This window comes from Equus przewalskii, chromosome 25 (genome assembly GCF_037783145.1).
Source record: "Equus przewalskii isolate Varuska chromosome 25, EquPr2, whole genome shotgun sequence".
Taxonomy (NCBI): Eukaryota; Metazoa; Chordata; class Mammalia; order Perissodactyla; family Equidae; genus Equus; species Equus przewalskii.
Genome location: NC_091855.1, coordinates 13,031,305 through 13,044,542, shown reverse-complemented (window position 1 = coordinate 13,044,542; position 13,238 = coordinate 13,031,305). Strand labels below are relative to the sequence as shown.

General features: G+C 35.2%; 1 protein-coding gene across 50 annotated transcripts in view; it reads right to left on the bottom strand.

The window, feature by feature from the left end:
* Nucleotides 1-13,238, bottom strand: part of GPHN (gephyrin) — a 564,043-nt gene that overhangs the window by 19,906 nt on the left and 530,899 nt on the right. For 46 of the 50 annotated variants that reach the window (XM_070594056.1, XM_070594020.1, XM_070594022.1 and 43 more), the window contains 2 exons: nucleotides 7,305-7,378; nucleotides 2,667-2,731 (listed from right to left, as the gene is read on the bottom strand). In XM_070594056.1, coding sequence (XP_070450157.1) covers nucleotides 2,667-2,731; nucleotides 7,305-7,378 — 139 coding nt within the window. Of the gene's footprint in view, nucleotides 1-2,666; nucleotides 2,732-7,304; nucleotides 7,379-9,172; nucleotides 13,094-13,238 lie in introns of those variants that run through there. The other 4 variants (XM_070594066.1, XM_070594067.1, XM_070594060.1 and 1 more) reach the window with 2 other exon arrangements.

The window sequence follows — 13,238 nt, the reverse complement described above, 5'->3', positions numbered from 1 at the left end:
TCTTCACAAAAAGAGGCAGAAACAGCAGGAGTGCACATACACAGAAGACAGGCCACAGGAGGACATAGTGAGAAGGTGGCCTTCTGCAAGACAGGAAGAGAGGCTCAAGAGAAACCAACCTTGCTGGCACCTTGATGTTATACTTCCAGTCACCAGAACTGTGAGAAAATTAATTTCTGTTGCTCAAGCCATCCCGTCTGTAATATTCTATTACATTATGGTAGCCTGAGCAGACTCATAGACATACCAAGTTCTTTTGAAGTTATAAGAAGAATTTGAGGAATTCAATTGTACTTCTCCAAGAAGAAATCTGGGTATGTCATGCACTTCAAAAGGAGGAAAGGTGGGCTATGAATAAAAAGGCTGGGCTGAGCATAACAGATTGAGTTTCTGTGCAGTATTGTTAACTAACCAAGCTGTGTGACGCTGGTGAGTTCCAAACCTTTCTGAGCTTAACTACTCATCCACAAAATGAAAGGTTTGGATGATATGATTCTCAATATCACTTCTTGCTCTAAAATTCTAATTTTATTAATACTTTTTTATAGTGGTACGTGAGTATGTATGTATATACCGTGGGGGGGTGGGGGGAGGGATGGGCTATTAGATTTTTAGGTTCCCTTGGCCTGGCAGTGTGCTGCTAATTCCATCACCAAAGTAAAAGGCAATGGTCAGTTTAGCCTATTATTAGCTAAAACCATTTCTTTAATTTTTGTCTACCCACAAAAGTAGTTAAGAATAGATTTTTTTCAATGGTAAAAAGTGATGAGTGATACTAATGATTTCAATAGAAAAATGAGTTGTCCAACAGTACAGTAGACTCTTAATGAGAATCAGTTGCTTTTCCCTTGCCTCAAAATACAAACACATGTAAATTTTTCTGGAAAAGCCAAAAAAAAAAAAAAAAAGGGAAAAAAGCTATTGTTTAAGAATGATTACAGAGTTCCTGTAATGCCACTGCTTTATAGAATTACTCTATAAAAAGTAAATTGCTCTATATAAGAAAAAGGACTGGAAGGACTCAAATAAAAAAATTTCACCTAGTGGTTATTTCGGTGGGGAGTTTCTTAAGGTGTCTCTGTATTTTCTAATGTTTTTATAGTGAACACGTGTTATTATAGTAATTTAAAAAGTTAAAAAAATAGCAAGTGAATACAGAAAACTTTTAAAGTGCTTTAAAACTTTTCAAGATTAGTAATGGCTTTAAAAGCATGGCATTCAAGAAAGCAGAAACAATACTGAATTGTAAAATCCTTGTGAAAGGAGCCACTTTGCTAGTTTTACAAACTGAACCCGTGAGCTATTGCTGCCCTCTTTTGGTTCATTCAGGCTGAGCAGAGAAAACCTCAAATTAGAGTAGCAATTTGAAAATAGGTTATTTAATTCTAACTTCTCTGGGTGATCAACAATACTTCATAAGTAATGGCAAAATAGGCTCCCACTGTAACATTCTTCGTCTGCAGGTCAAGTCATATGTTCTGTAGACAAAGTAAACAGTTTCTTCTAGGCCAAACGCAGTAGGAAGAGGATCACACTTCCTTATATAAAGGCTTTCAGAGGATCTAAAGGCCCTAAGGAGTTCTATACTAGAAATACATTTTGGGGTCTACTTTACTTACATGTCCTCTCTCTCAAAATTTCCTATATGATAGAACTCTAATCACTTTTATGCTTATAGATAGGAGTTTTAGAAATGTTTTTAAAATTCTAAATTTTTCTGCCTGCTTTCCTTTCTTTGTATCACTATTTTGAGATTTATCTAATATAGAAAGCAGATGAATATCTCAAAGCCACCAGATTTGTGCATCTGAAAGGAATAAGTCAGTTATTTTCTGAAGGAATCATGCCAAAAAACAGAGAATAGGACACTGTTACAGAGCAGAGGATAATTTCAAAAATTGAAAAAAACAACAAGTAGATACACAAACTTCTAAACTGCTTTAGAATTTGTCAAGATTAGTAATGGCTTTTGAAGCATGGCTTTAACTGCACAGCCAGAAATCAACATAAAAAACTGAATTTGAAAGTCTTTGTCAACTGAATCCCTTTGCTTTTTCTATAACACGAACATGTGAGTTTCTGCTCACGTGGGAGTGAGGCTGGGGATGGTGATGTGGTCAGACTGATGATACTGAGGTTTGGCTGAGAAGCACCAGGACTAGGAGGCCCTCCTTCCACGTCGGCCCTCACCCCGCAGTCCACATTTGGCAAGGATCACAGGCAGCTTTATGGGTTTTGTTCTAGTATTTGCCCAGGCGATTCAAGGCCCTTTGGCCCCTTGAGCACAACACTTGTAGTCGTGGGAGGTGATTAGACTGCTAACTTTGACCAATTTTCTTTAAGGAAAAGTGCCCCAGAAAGATTTAGCAAGAGCTAACACTTGATTATCATCTTGGCATTTTGAATGCGCTTTGAAAGATACTATCTAGTTTGACTTTCACTCCAATCCTATGAAGTAGCTATTAGCCCCAATTTATAGATCAAGACACAGCTTCAGAGAGGTTAAGTAATTTGCCCAAGGTCATACAGCAGTAAAGCTGGGATGTGAGCCCAGGTCTTTCAGATGCCAATCAAGTGCTCTGATAGGAGACTAGTCATCTGGGATTCAAAAAGATTTTGGTCATTTTTCCAGAAAAAGCAAACGAAACTATTTCAATTGTTCTTACCTGGCAGTGCAAAGATTATTTTTCTTACACCATCTATATCCAGAGTTGCAAATGTTGTTGGCAGGCTAGAGAGACATGAGGTTATTTGTTAGCGTCTGCTAAGGAATATGAAGAGTAAGTTAAGTACTCCTGTTTGCTTGTTACATGGCTCTTCACAGAGAACTCATCACATAGAAATACTTTTCTGTTGGCTCTGCTTTAAACCTTTATACTCTGAAGTGTTTCAAGAGCCTTTAAATTAATTTGTTTTTAGTATCTTCTGTTTTCAAACTTCCTGGTTTTCTGTAGCCTACTTTTTTTCCTTCCTGTGAGTGCCATTAGAAGTGTATTCCAAATCCTGGAGTTTCTCTACCCCTCTAGTTAATATTATATCATACTATTTTTGCTGGGGCTTTATAACAATCATTCTTATTATCAGAAGACTACCTGGTAATACATGTCTATCAGATAACTGCCTATTGTTCAAGATGAGTATCTCGCAACCCTTTAAACTATAACCAACAATAAAAATAAGAATCTGCCTTCTATGAAGGGAGATTTTTTTTTTGTTTTTTGCTGAGGAAGATTTGCCCAGAGCTAACATCTGTTGCCAATCTTCTTTTTATATGTGAGCTGCTGCCACAGCATGGTCACTGACAGACGTGTGGTGTGGGTCCATGCCTGGGAACCGAACCTGGGCTGCCAAAGTGGAGCACGCTGAACTTAACCACTAGGCCACCATGGCTGTCTCAGAAGGGAGTTTTTTGAAATGTCAAAATAAGTAAAATACCATGACTAGAACAAAATTAAAGCAATAGTAATTAAAAATATTCTCAAATTATACTTCCTTAAGATTCTGACGTGAAACCTTTCATGGGGGTGTGGAAAGGGATGAGTGTGAGAGGGATGGAGGAAGCAGGCAGTTAAGAATAATGATTTCTTTCTATTGACTACTCTTTACATAGAACTTCAGCTAAAAATTTCATTATATTAATAAAATTTGAATGATGTAGAATCCTTAGGGAATGCTGAAATTTCCATATAGTTGAAAAAGTATCCTTTTAAGCACTGAAAGTGTTTTTATTTTTACTAGTTTTACAGGTTGGTCTTTCAAAAATGGATCACTCACTCGTTAGCTTTCGCAATAATATGACTAACATTTTTTGATGATTCCCAACCATCATTATTAACTTATTCTACTTCGCTATAATACAGTGATGTTGAGTCACTAGGGTATTGCGTATTGTTTTCACCTATAAACCATAACCCCACACCACACACTGCTGTGTTTCTATAATCCTTGATTCTGTCTTTTTTTTCCCCCAGGTCTTTTCTGTGGCTCCCCTTAATGCTAGACTGCCATCATCTCTACCCTTAAAGCTGGTTTTAGGTTCGGGAACCAGAGAGTACTAGTAATAGTATATTGTTAGAATGACAATAATAATAGAAGCTACTATTTTTAAAGAAACAGTGATACATTACATCCATTATTTCACTTAATTCTCACAACAATCCCATGGGGTAACAACTATCATCCCATTTTATAGTTGAGGAAACTGAGACTCAGAGAGATTAAGCCATTTAGCCAAAATCACTCTGCTACTAAGTGGGGAAACAAAGATTCGAACCAAGGTTTTTCTAACTTTATGGCTCATAATTGGATAAGGCTCTCATAGAGCATGCTGTGAAGTGTTAGTTTGTGGACTTTGTAACATCTATGTTTGGCTACTCTGTGGCCTTTTTTGCTTACTTCCTCATTCTTTGCTGTGTTTTAGAAACATGAGATTGTCATATTGATTTATGAACAGGTTATTTGGCAGTGATCGTTACTGTGTAATGAAAATAATTTCCAAGATACATTCTTGACAACAGCTATGTTCTGGAGAAGATCCATAAAAATTGTGATTGGTAGATCTGGTTGATAACACTGCAAATGGTTTTTGGGTATTTCTGTGTCTAAAATGAAAGAGGTTAATTGCATTCAGAATAGACTGTATGTGGGAAGAGCAAAGCTAAATTGTTCTTGAGCTTGCTACATTTCCTCTTGTTCTACTATTAAGTAGCAATTACCTTTAAATTCTTCTTATCTTCAGACAAGTATAAAATTCTGGCCAAGTAAAATAAGCCGATTTAAACTTCTAACCTACTTTATCATAGCAAACTAACAGACACAGTAAGAGTGAGGAGGGGATGCTTAACACCTTCCTTCTACAGTAGTTAAAGCCAATTTAAATCATCTTTTGCATCTTGCAGACAGGTACTGTGATTTCTCTAAAGGTACCCATTTAAAAAAGATTCCATTACAACAAAACATTTTGTTATCACGCATTGCTATCAATAGTGCCCTATTGCCAGATGTGAAGTTTTTGTTTAAGTTCTGGAAAGCCATTTCGTTGGAACTCAGCATCTATTGTTTAACTCTCCTCTTGAGATCAGAATGTAATAGCATTTGTACAATCACTGAGGTCACAGGGTGTTATGACTTTAAAGGAGGAGAATAAACATTAGGAACTGATGAATGCCTAAAGTTGAAGTAAGCGGTAAATAACAGAGTGAAAATAAAAAGAATACCAAAATTATATATCATAGGTGCTGAGACTAATTTAAATAATAGATATTACAAATAATTCTCCTCTAGAGGTGAGGGCAAGTAATGTTAGCTTCTTTCTCACTACAAAAGGAATAATCATTTCAATTTTTGAGGTTAGTGAGAAGCACACTGACATGCTTTTGGGATGTCCTCTGTATTCTAATCAAATTAGTACTGCCCATAGGGAAAGGAAAAAAAAGCTCCTGTGTGCTCATAGCATAATAATATTTGCTTAATACAAAATATTTTTAATAAGAATGATCTAAATCCAACAGCTTCAATAATAAAAGGGTCTTGTCAGTAGCAGCCATATTGGAGCAACTACAGAAATAAAATGCCAAGAATTCGAAATTCTATCAAGTTGTGAAGATAGCTTTGGGGATAATCTTAACTTCATACTTAAATGGCAAAATCATGGAGGTAAACCCTGATCTCTGTCCTAAACTGACGTGAGGTACCCAGTACTTACCAGGGAGATTAGGAAGCCCACCTTGACATTTGAAAAAGTCTTCTGAAATTTGCTGATAGTTCCTATATCTCACTTGTAACAACTGCTAAGTCTTACCTCTACTCTCTTAGGGTTCACATGAGCACCCATCAGAGTGTAATTCTGAACTAAAGCATCATTACTGTTGTCCCTGACAGTATGGAGGTAGACTGGAATGCTCACCTACACACGGCCTTTGAATAGGGAATCAAAGGTTTATAGAGTAGCAGGGGTCTGAACAGGCAGACTACTGCTGAAAGACATGGCCACACATATTTCATCAAAACCAATGTTTGACATTCTTTGAGGATTTATAACTGATTACAGAACCTCTACTATCTCTTCCATTAGGGAGTTACTAGTTTTTAGCAGATATGCAAGATGTTGGTATGTGGTTATTTTTCTTTCTTCCTTGGAGGCTATAAGAAGCAGTATGTGGTGTTGGCTCTGTGGTGTGGTGGTTAAGTTTGGTGCACTCTGCTCTGGCGGCCCAGGTTTGTAAGCTCGGATCCCGGCATGGACCTACACCACTCGTCAGTCATGCTATCATGGTGACCCACATACAAAACACAGGAAGACTGGCACAGATGTTAACTCAGAGCTAATCGAAACACTACTTGTAAACTATTCTTGCCAAGGAAAAAAAATGAATCTGAATCTAATTAAGCCTTTAGATCTAGCTTCTAGTCTACAGAATATACTGGAGGGAGAGGGGAACAAGTTAAACACCATCCCAAGGAAGCAATCAGCCAAATTTATTTGACTCAAATGATTCAGTTTCTTAAACACATCAATGGCATGACAAAAAAAGGAGGGGGGAGTAAATGTTCTTGTTTAATAGAGATTTAACAACTAAGTACAGTGAGGGACGTGCCTTGAATCCTAATTCAAACAAAACACATATAATAAGGCATTCTTTTTTGTAACATTTGCAAGGATGTTGAATATGACCAGGGTATTAGATGATATAAAGGTATTCTTATTTATTTTGTTGGGTGAGAAATACCATTGTGATTATGTAAGAGAATGCTGCTGCTGTTATTATTATTATTTGAGATGTACACTAAAGTGACATGCCTAGAATTTGCTTTAAAACAGTCCAGCCCTCTGTCCTCCCAAAAAGGTGAGGGAGGGGACTGATAGGTGAAGGAGGGGACTGATAAAACAATTATGGAAAAATGTTGATAGCTCTTGATGCTGGGTGATGGGTACATGGAGGTTTCATTGTACTCCCTACTGTTGTGTATGTTTGAGAATTTTCATATTAAAATGTTCTGAAAAAGAGAGAAAGCAGCAGTATGGACAGAAAGAGAAAAAAGAGAAAGAAGGAAGTAGACATGGGAATTAAAGGGAGAAAAGGTTTGGAAAGTTACTTTGCTTTGTTTATACCAAACTCAGTGATTCATAAGGAAGATGAATTTGCATTTCAGATAGGAGCTACAATTGTACAAAGAATCCTAATACTATAATACTTCTTTTACTAGAATAAATGATCCATAATAGAAAATGTAAAAAGACAGCATTTAAAACTTTGTTAAAGCCAGTCAACCAACCCATATATGAGATAAGATTATTTTCATACCCTGGTTTCATAAAAACCCTGCCAAAATGGATCTGAGCATGAAGATCAATGTCCAGCACCTGCTTGAGATAGTCCTGCAAATATGAAAAATAATCACTTTACTTTCAAACATTCTATTATTGGACTTTCAAAAGTTTAAATGAAAATAAAATGCATTTATAATATTGAAAGGAAAAGAAACACCTTATTTTAGTGATGGTGATTTGCTTAAGACAAATATTCCTTCATCCCTTCATTCCTCAGTCATTCACTTAGCCATTCAATAAATATTTATTGAGCACCTGGTATATGTTGAGTACTAACCTTGAACAAAAGAGACAATGTCCCTATCCGCACAAAAAGTAGTAGTAGAAGTAGTTAGACAGTAAACCAAATAACTACACGAACATATAAAACATTACTTGAAGGATTATTCTCTCCTTTCAGACAGAATTTTACGTCTGAGAAAGGATGTGGACAAACATGGCTTAAGGCGCTGTGCCTGGGCAGGGAAGCCACATGCATGTATGCTCTGTCATTCTGCTTAATGGACTTAAAATAATGTCCATTTCTTGAGGAGACACTTGAACAGTTGCCCACAGATTACCAAATTTAAACAAGTCAACTAAAATAAAAAATAGAGAGGGAGCTCCAGAACAGAAAATTAAGAGAGTTTAATTGTTCCAACTTTATATTCTGCTAACAAGAACACAACTAACCTAAGGTTACAACCAAGCCAGAGCGATTTGACAAAAACCTGATCTTTTGAAATGAAAGGCAACACTGCCCTAAAGTTGGTTTTGTAGACAAAAAGAAAAAAAAACTGCAGTCTTTAAAATTTCTCAACTTCTAGGTCTGTTATTGAGTTTCTTTGTTAACTAATCCAAAAGTGAGTCTATTAACCTACTAATATTTTAAATATTTCATAAGCTACGGGATACTTTATTTTAAAAATCTGTTCCCTTCTTTATCTCCGCAGCCTCAGCCAACATCATCTCACCTCGATTAGTGAAACAGGCCTCTCTGCCAGTAGTCCTGCCTTCCTCCAATGCATTCCCCCCACAGTAGTAAGAGAGATCTCCTAAAAACAAATCTCATCAAGTCATGATATAATACTTCAATAACTTCCTGGTTTCCAGGAAAAAGTCTCATCTCTTTAATATCATATCTATGATTTTTGTATTTTCTAGCCTCCTTTTACTTTCATCAGGCAATTTTCTACCTTCCTCTCTCCACTCCACTCTTATCTCAGTCACCTTCTCAGCCTCCCCTGAATTCCTAAGGCCGGAATGACAGATTGATTATTTATTTACGTTTATTTTGAGGTGATATTATTAGATGTAATAAATTTAGAATTGTTTTGTTATAATATTTTCCTGATGAGCTGATCCATTTAAATATATGAAATGTCCCCCCTAATATCTACTAATCTTTTTTACCTTAATTTTCTCCAATATCAATATAGCCACACCAGCTATCTTTCATTGTAACTTTTTTCTAATCTTTTACTTCCAATTAGCTGTGTTCTTACATTTAAGTATCATATAATTTGTTGTGTTTTAAAATCCAGAATGACAATTTTTAATTGGAGGATTTAGTCCACTTACATTTAATATAATCACTCTATATTTGGGTTTAAAACTATCACCCTACTATTTGTTTTCTATTTGTCACTTCTGTTTTTATTTCTTTTTTTTCCCATGCCCTCTCTTGGATTTACCAATTTTTTGGGTTATTTTAATTTCTTTCTCTTCTATTACCTTGTTAGTTATACATTCTTTTATTATTTTACTGGTTATTTTAGAGATTACAACATGCATTCTTGACTTATTACAGTCTACCATAATTTGGTATTTTTATTACTTCCCAGACAATGCAAGAACCTTACAACATGTTAACTCCATTTATTCCTCTCTGCTTTTTCTGCTATCATGTACCATATATTCTGTATACATTTTAAATATGTGTATATATGTACATATATATCCAAACTATCATACAGATATATTTTCTATATACTATACAGACAATATAATACTCTATATCTAATATATAATACTTACATATATTTTAAACCTCACAAGACATTAGTATTTTGTACAATCAACAGTAATTTACATATATCCACATATTAACCCTTTTTTTTTGCTCTTTAGTCCTTTCTGCATTTCCATGCTTCCATAACCTTACTGCTTTTCTTACATTTAAGAAAATAACTAATTTTTATTTCACAGCAAAAACTAGGGGGAGTGTAGATAACTGAGAAATCACATGTAAGAATTTTAGCAGACTAGCAAAGTTCACAAACACACAGAATACAACTTTCTACAGCCACATACATCCCTTTTGTATCTTCTTAATGTAGCAAAGAAGAAAAAACAGATTTATTAACATGACCCAAAGATATTGCCTCTCTATAATATATAAAAATAAGAAGCAAAGTGTATAACTTAAAAACAAAAGTATATTAACTTAAGATCATGCTTAGTAATCAATGATCCAGTAATTCTGTCTTACTTAGAAATCATCTAGGTATCTGATGATTATTCATTAATTAACTAACTTAATATCAGTTCAAGATTTTAAATTACTTAAAGATCCTGAAAATTATTTTCAAGTTGACGTATTACAAACATACTTACTAGTGAAATTAAAGGTTTGTCAGAATAATGATTCAATTTTGTTGAACCCAATTTTACATTTTTTTCATAATCTTAAATATTATATAGGATAGTGTTAGTTATTTTCTTAAGCATTATAATGAATATGGGTTGCAACTATGTTAGGAGAAATAATGACAGAGAAATATAACTATGTGTGTGTTCTTTCATTTTTCAAGGAAAAACAGAATTTTTAAAAAGTCCAGTTCTCAAAATACTTGGTCTCAGGACCCTGTACATGCTCTTAACTTAAAATTTATTAAGGATCTCTAGAGCTTTTGTTTATGAGAGTTATGTCTATCAATATTTACTGTATTATAAATTAAAACTAAAAAATTTAAATAATGTTTATTTGTTGGTTCTTTTGGAAACAGCAGTGATGAAGTTATTTCATGTTAACATAAGTAACTTATTTTTTACACATTGTTTTATAATTTCATCTCTGACATTTGGCTTGATAGAAGTCAGCTGGATTCTCTTATTTGCTTCTGCATTCAGTCTGATATCACACATCATAGAGCCACTGGAAAATCTCACTGTATATTCATGAGAGAAGGAGTATAAAAATATCAAATAGTGTCTTAGTTTTATTATGAAAATAGTTTTGGCCTTGCAGACCCACTTCAAGGTCTCAGGACCTTTGTGGGTCTAGGGACCACTCTGTTCTAAAGTAAAGTGTCAGCTTCTTCCAAAATATAAAAGAAGATAATAAAAGGCAAAACTTTTAAAGGTACTTTTATTTGTCTTGGTTTATAATACCTGTATGTGGAATGAAACTGAGAAATATATTAAAATTTTAGTAAGTTCATTCAGGTTTGATGAGCTTTTTTCTTTGGCTTACTGATTAATGCTTTCCCTAGGATATGAAAGGTTATTCTTTTTGTGTAATCTGCCTTTTTGTGCTTTATGTTTACTTTATTTTGTCGTTGATTATTTAAGGAAAAAAAAAGTAAAAAATAAAGGTTCCTCATTTATGAATGAGCCAGGATTACTTATAATCATGTTACCTTCTATGCTTATTTTCAAATATTTTATTGTTGCTTTGAAAAATTAAGTAACCAAGTACTCTTTCTCAGGTACCCGTGATCCTATCTTAATCAAATACTCAATGCTTTTTTTTGACAACTCTTTTGATTTTGCCTTCTAAAGATCAGACCTAAATTTAGAAAAAGATAAAATAAAAATTTCAGAATATCTTTTACACCTAAAACCATCTTTGAAATTTCCTAGAGGACCCCTAGGAAATAAAAAAGATTTGTTCTTTCATCTTATAAAAAGAGATGTTACAAATAATTAGGTGTGCTTGATATGTTACCATTGTAAGAGTTTCATGGAAGAGAAGTTGCTGTCATATCTGAGAAGAGATGCTCAGTGTGCCCTGCATTAGATTCATATAGGTAAAATGTTTTTAACATAAATATTTCAGAAATTGTATGCTTTATGGGAAGTGTCTGGAGATTTGACAATGCCCTTGCTGTCCATAATATGTTTTCACCCCTGGGGGAAACACTGACCAAAACTTTTATGAAATAGTTACACAGTATATCCAGTAGGGAATTTTACTTATCTTCTATTCTGATATTATTGGTTGCAGTAGTAAATTAAGCATAGCCATTAAGTATCTGTCATTTCTGGGAAGTTTCTGTTTTACTCTGATGCTTGCCCAAAGCCTCTGCTGTAAGCTACAGTAAACAGCTTGTGTCTGCAACAAAGACAGATTTAGAGCACTAGGGAAAAGGACTGTCACAGGTACTTTGAACTATTGACATTTTAAAGACTCGTCTCTTGGGTACTGGCTTATGAGGTGATATAACTCACATAACTTTTATACAGTACCAGCAGACTGAGTCAGGAATCCTAGGACTCTTTAGTATGGAAGCAGATGGCTTCATGAAAGCATACTGCTAACCCAAGATGCAGCAGAACAAGAATGACATAGGACTGAATGAAATGATAAGGGAAATTACACTGCATTTATTTGTTTGGAATATTGTTGATTAGTTTTAATATTCTATTGCTGTATGGCTCTAGATTTTCAAAACAAACTCAAAGAGGCCTATATGGTTAATTAATGCTCTTGCTGCTAAATAATCAGGGCAAGCCTACAAGACAAGTCTTTTTTTGTGACCAGTAGTCTTTGTGATTATTTTGATCATATAGGGTTGGGGAGACACTGTCAGGAAAAATTAAGAGACTTTGAAATAGGCAAAAAATTACTGGATGTCCAGCCCATTGCATCCTTCTTGGTTATCTGCACCTTTCATTGTCTTTGAGCTATTTTACAATTCTGTAGGTTGTGAAAAGTTTATAGTAATGCATATAAGTCTTTAGTTTTCGGGGCAAAAAGCAGATCGTTTACCTGAAACTTTCAGGATTTTATAAAAATGAAAAGTCTTGGAAAAGGCTATGTAGGGCAGGGGGACGTGGAGGTAGGGAGAGATTTTGAGGGAACCAACTGTGGAAGAGTCATTTCTCTTTGGCTGAGAAGAAGACAGAGGTCTGTGGGTCCCATAAGCTGCAGGGGCCCCCTTCCCCTGCCCCAAGGCTCCGGGCCTCCCCACGATACCAATGCTGCTAGCACGGCTCAGAGAAAGAAAGCCCTGAGATCTAATAGCCCTACAAGGACACTCTAGCTGTATCCAGTGTAGAGTGGTGACCAGATGTCTCCCTGATGTTCTGTTGCCTCTGAAGTCCCTCCAAGTTCCTTAGCATAATTCTTGGGGGAGCTGAGTCCCATAACGGCTTAAATAAAATCTCCTGCCAGTTCTGTAGCATAGGTACTCAATAGTAGGATTTAAGTTAAATCAACTAAATAAATTTCTTGCATATCTGAGTTTCTGCACTTAAGATTCATGCCTGCTACATAATGCTTCTGGATCTTTCCTTAACTTCCCTGTCTTTTCAGTGACTGATTTTCAGGCTCAGCCCTGAGGCTGAAGTGGATATTCTATCTCTTATACTTTTCTGTCTTTCTGCTACTGAAGAACATCGGAATTCATTTGGGGACTAGAACTTGCGAGTTGGCAGGAGCTTGCTGCATTTGTGCTTTATCTCTTTCTTCCTGGTTCCTCTTTCATTTCATTTCCACTCGAAGAGGTAGGAAGAACAATTATTAGCTCCTCTGGAATGCCCAGCTCTTAAATCTCCTTCCTAGTAAATTAAAGGTTTAGTGTAAGTATCTTACCACACAGAGAGTAAAATAAATAAAACCAATATGCTTTACTGTATTGGCTCTGTTTACTTGTGAGCAAATCCCTAAGATAAATGACATCTTTGTTAGCACTAATAAAGAAGG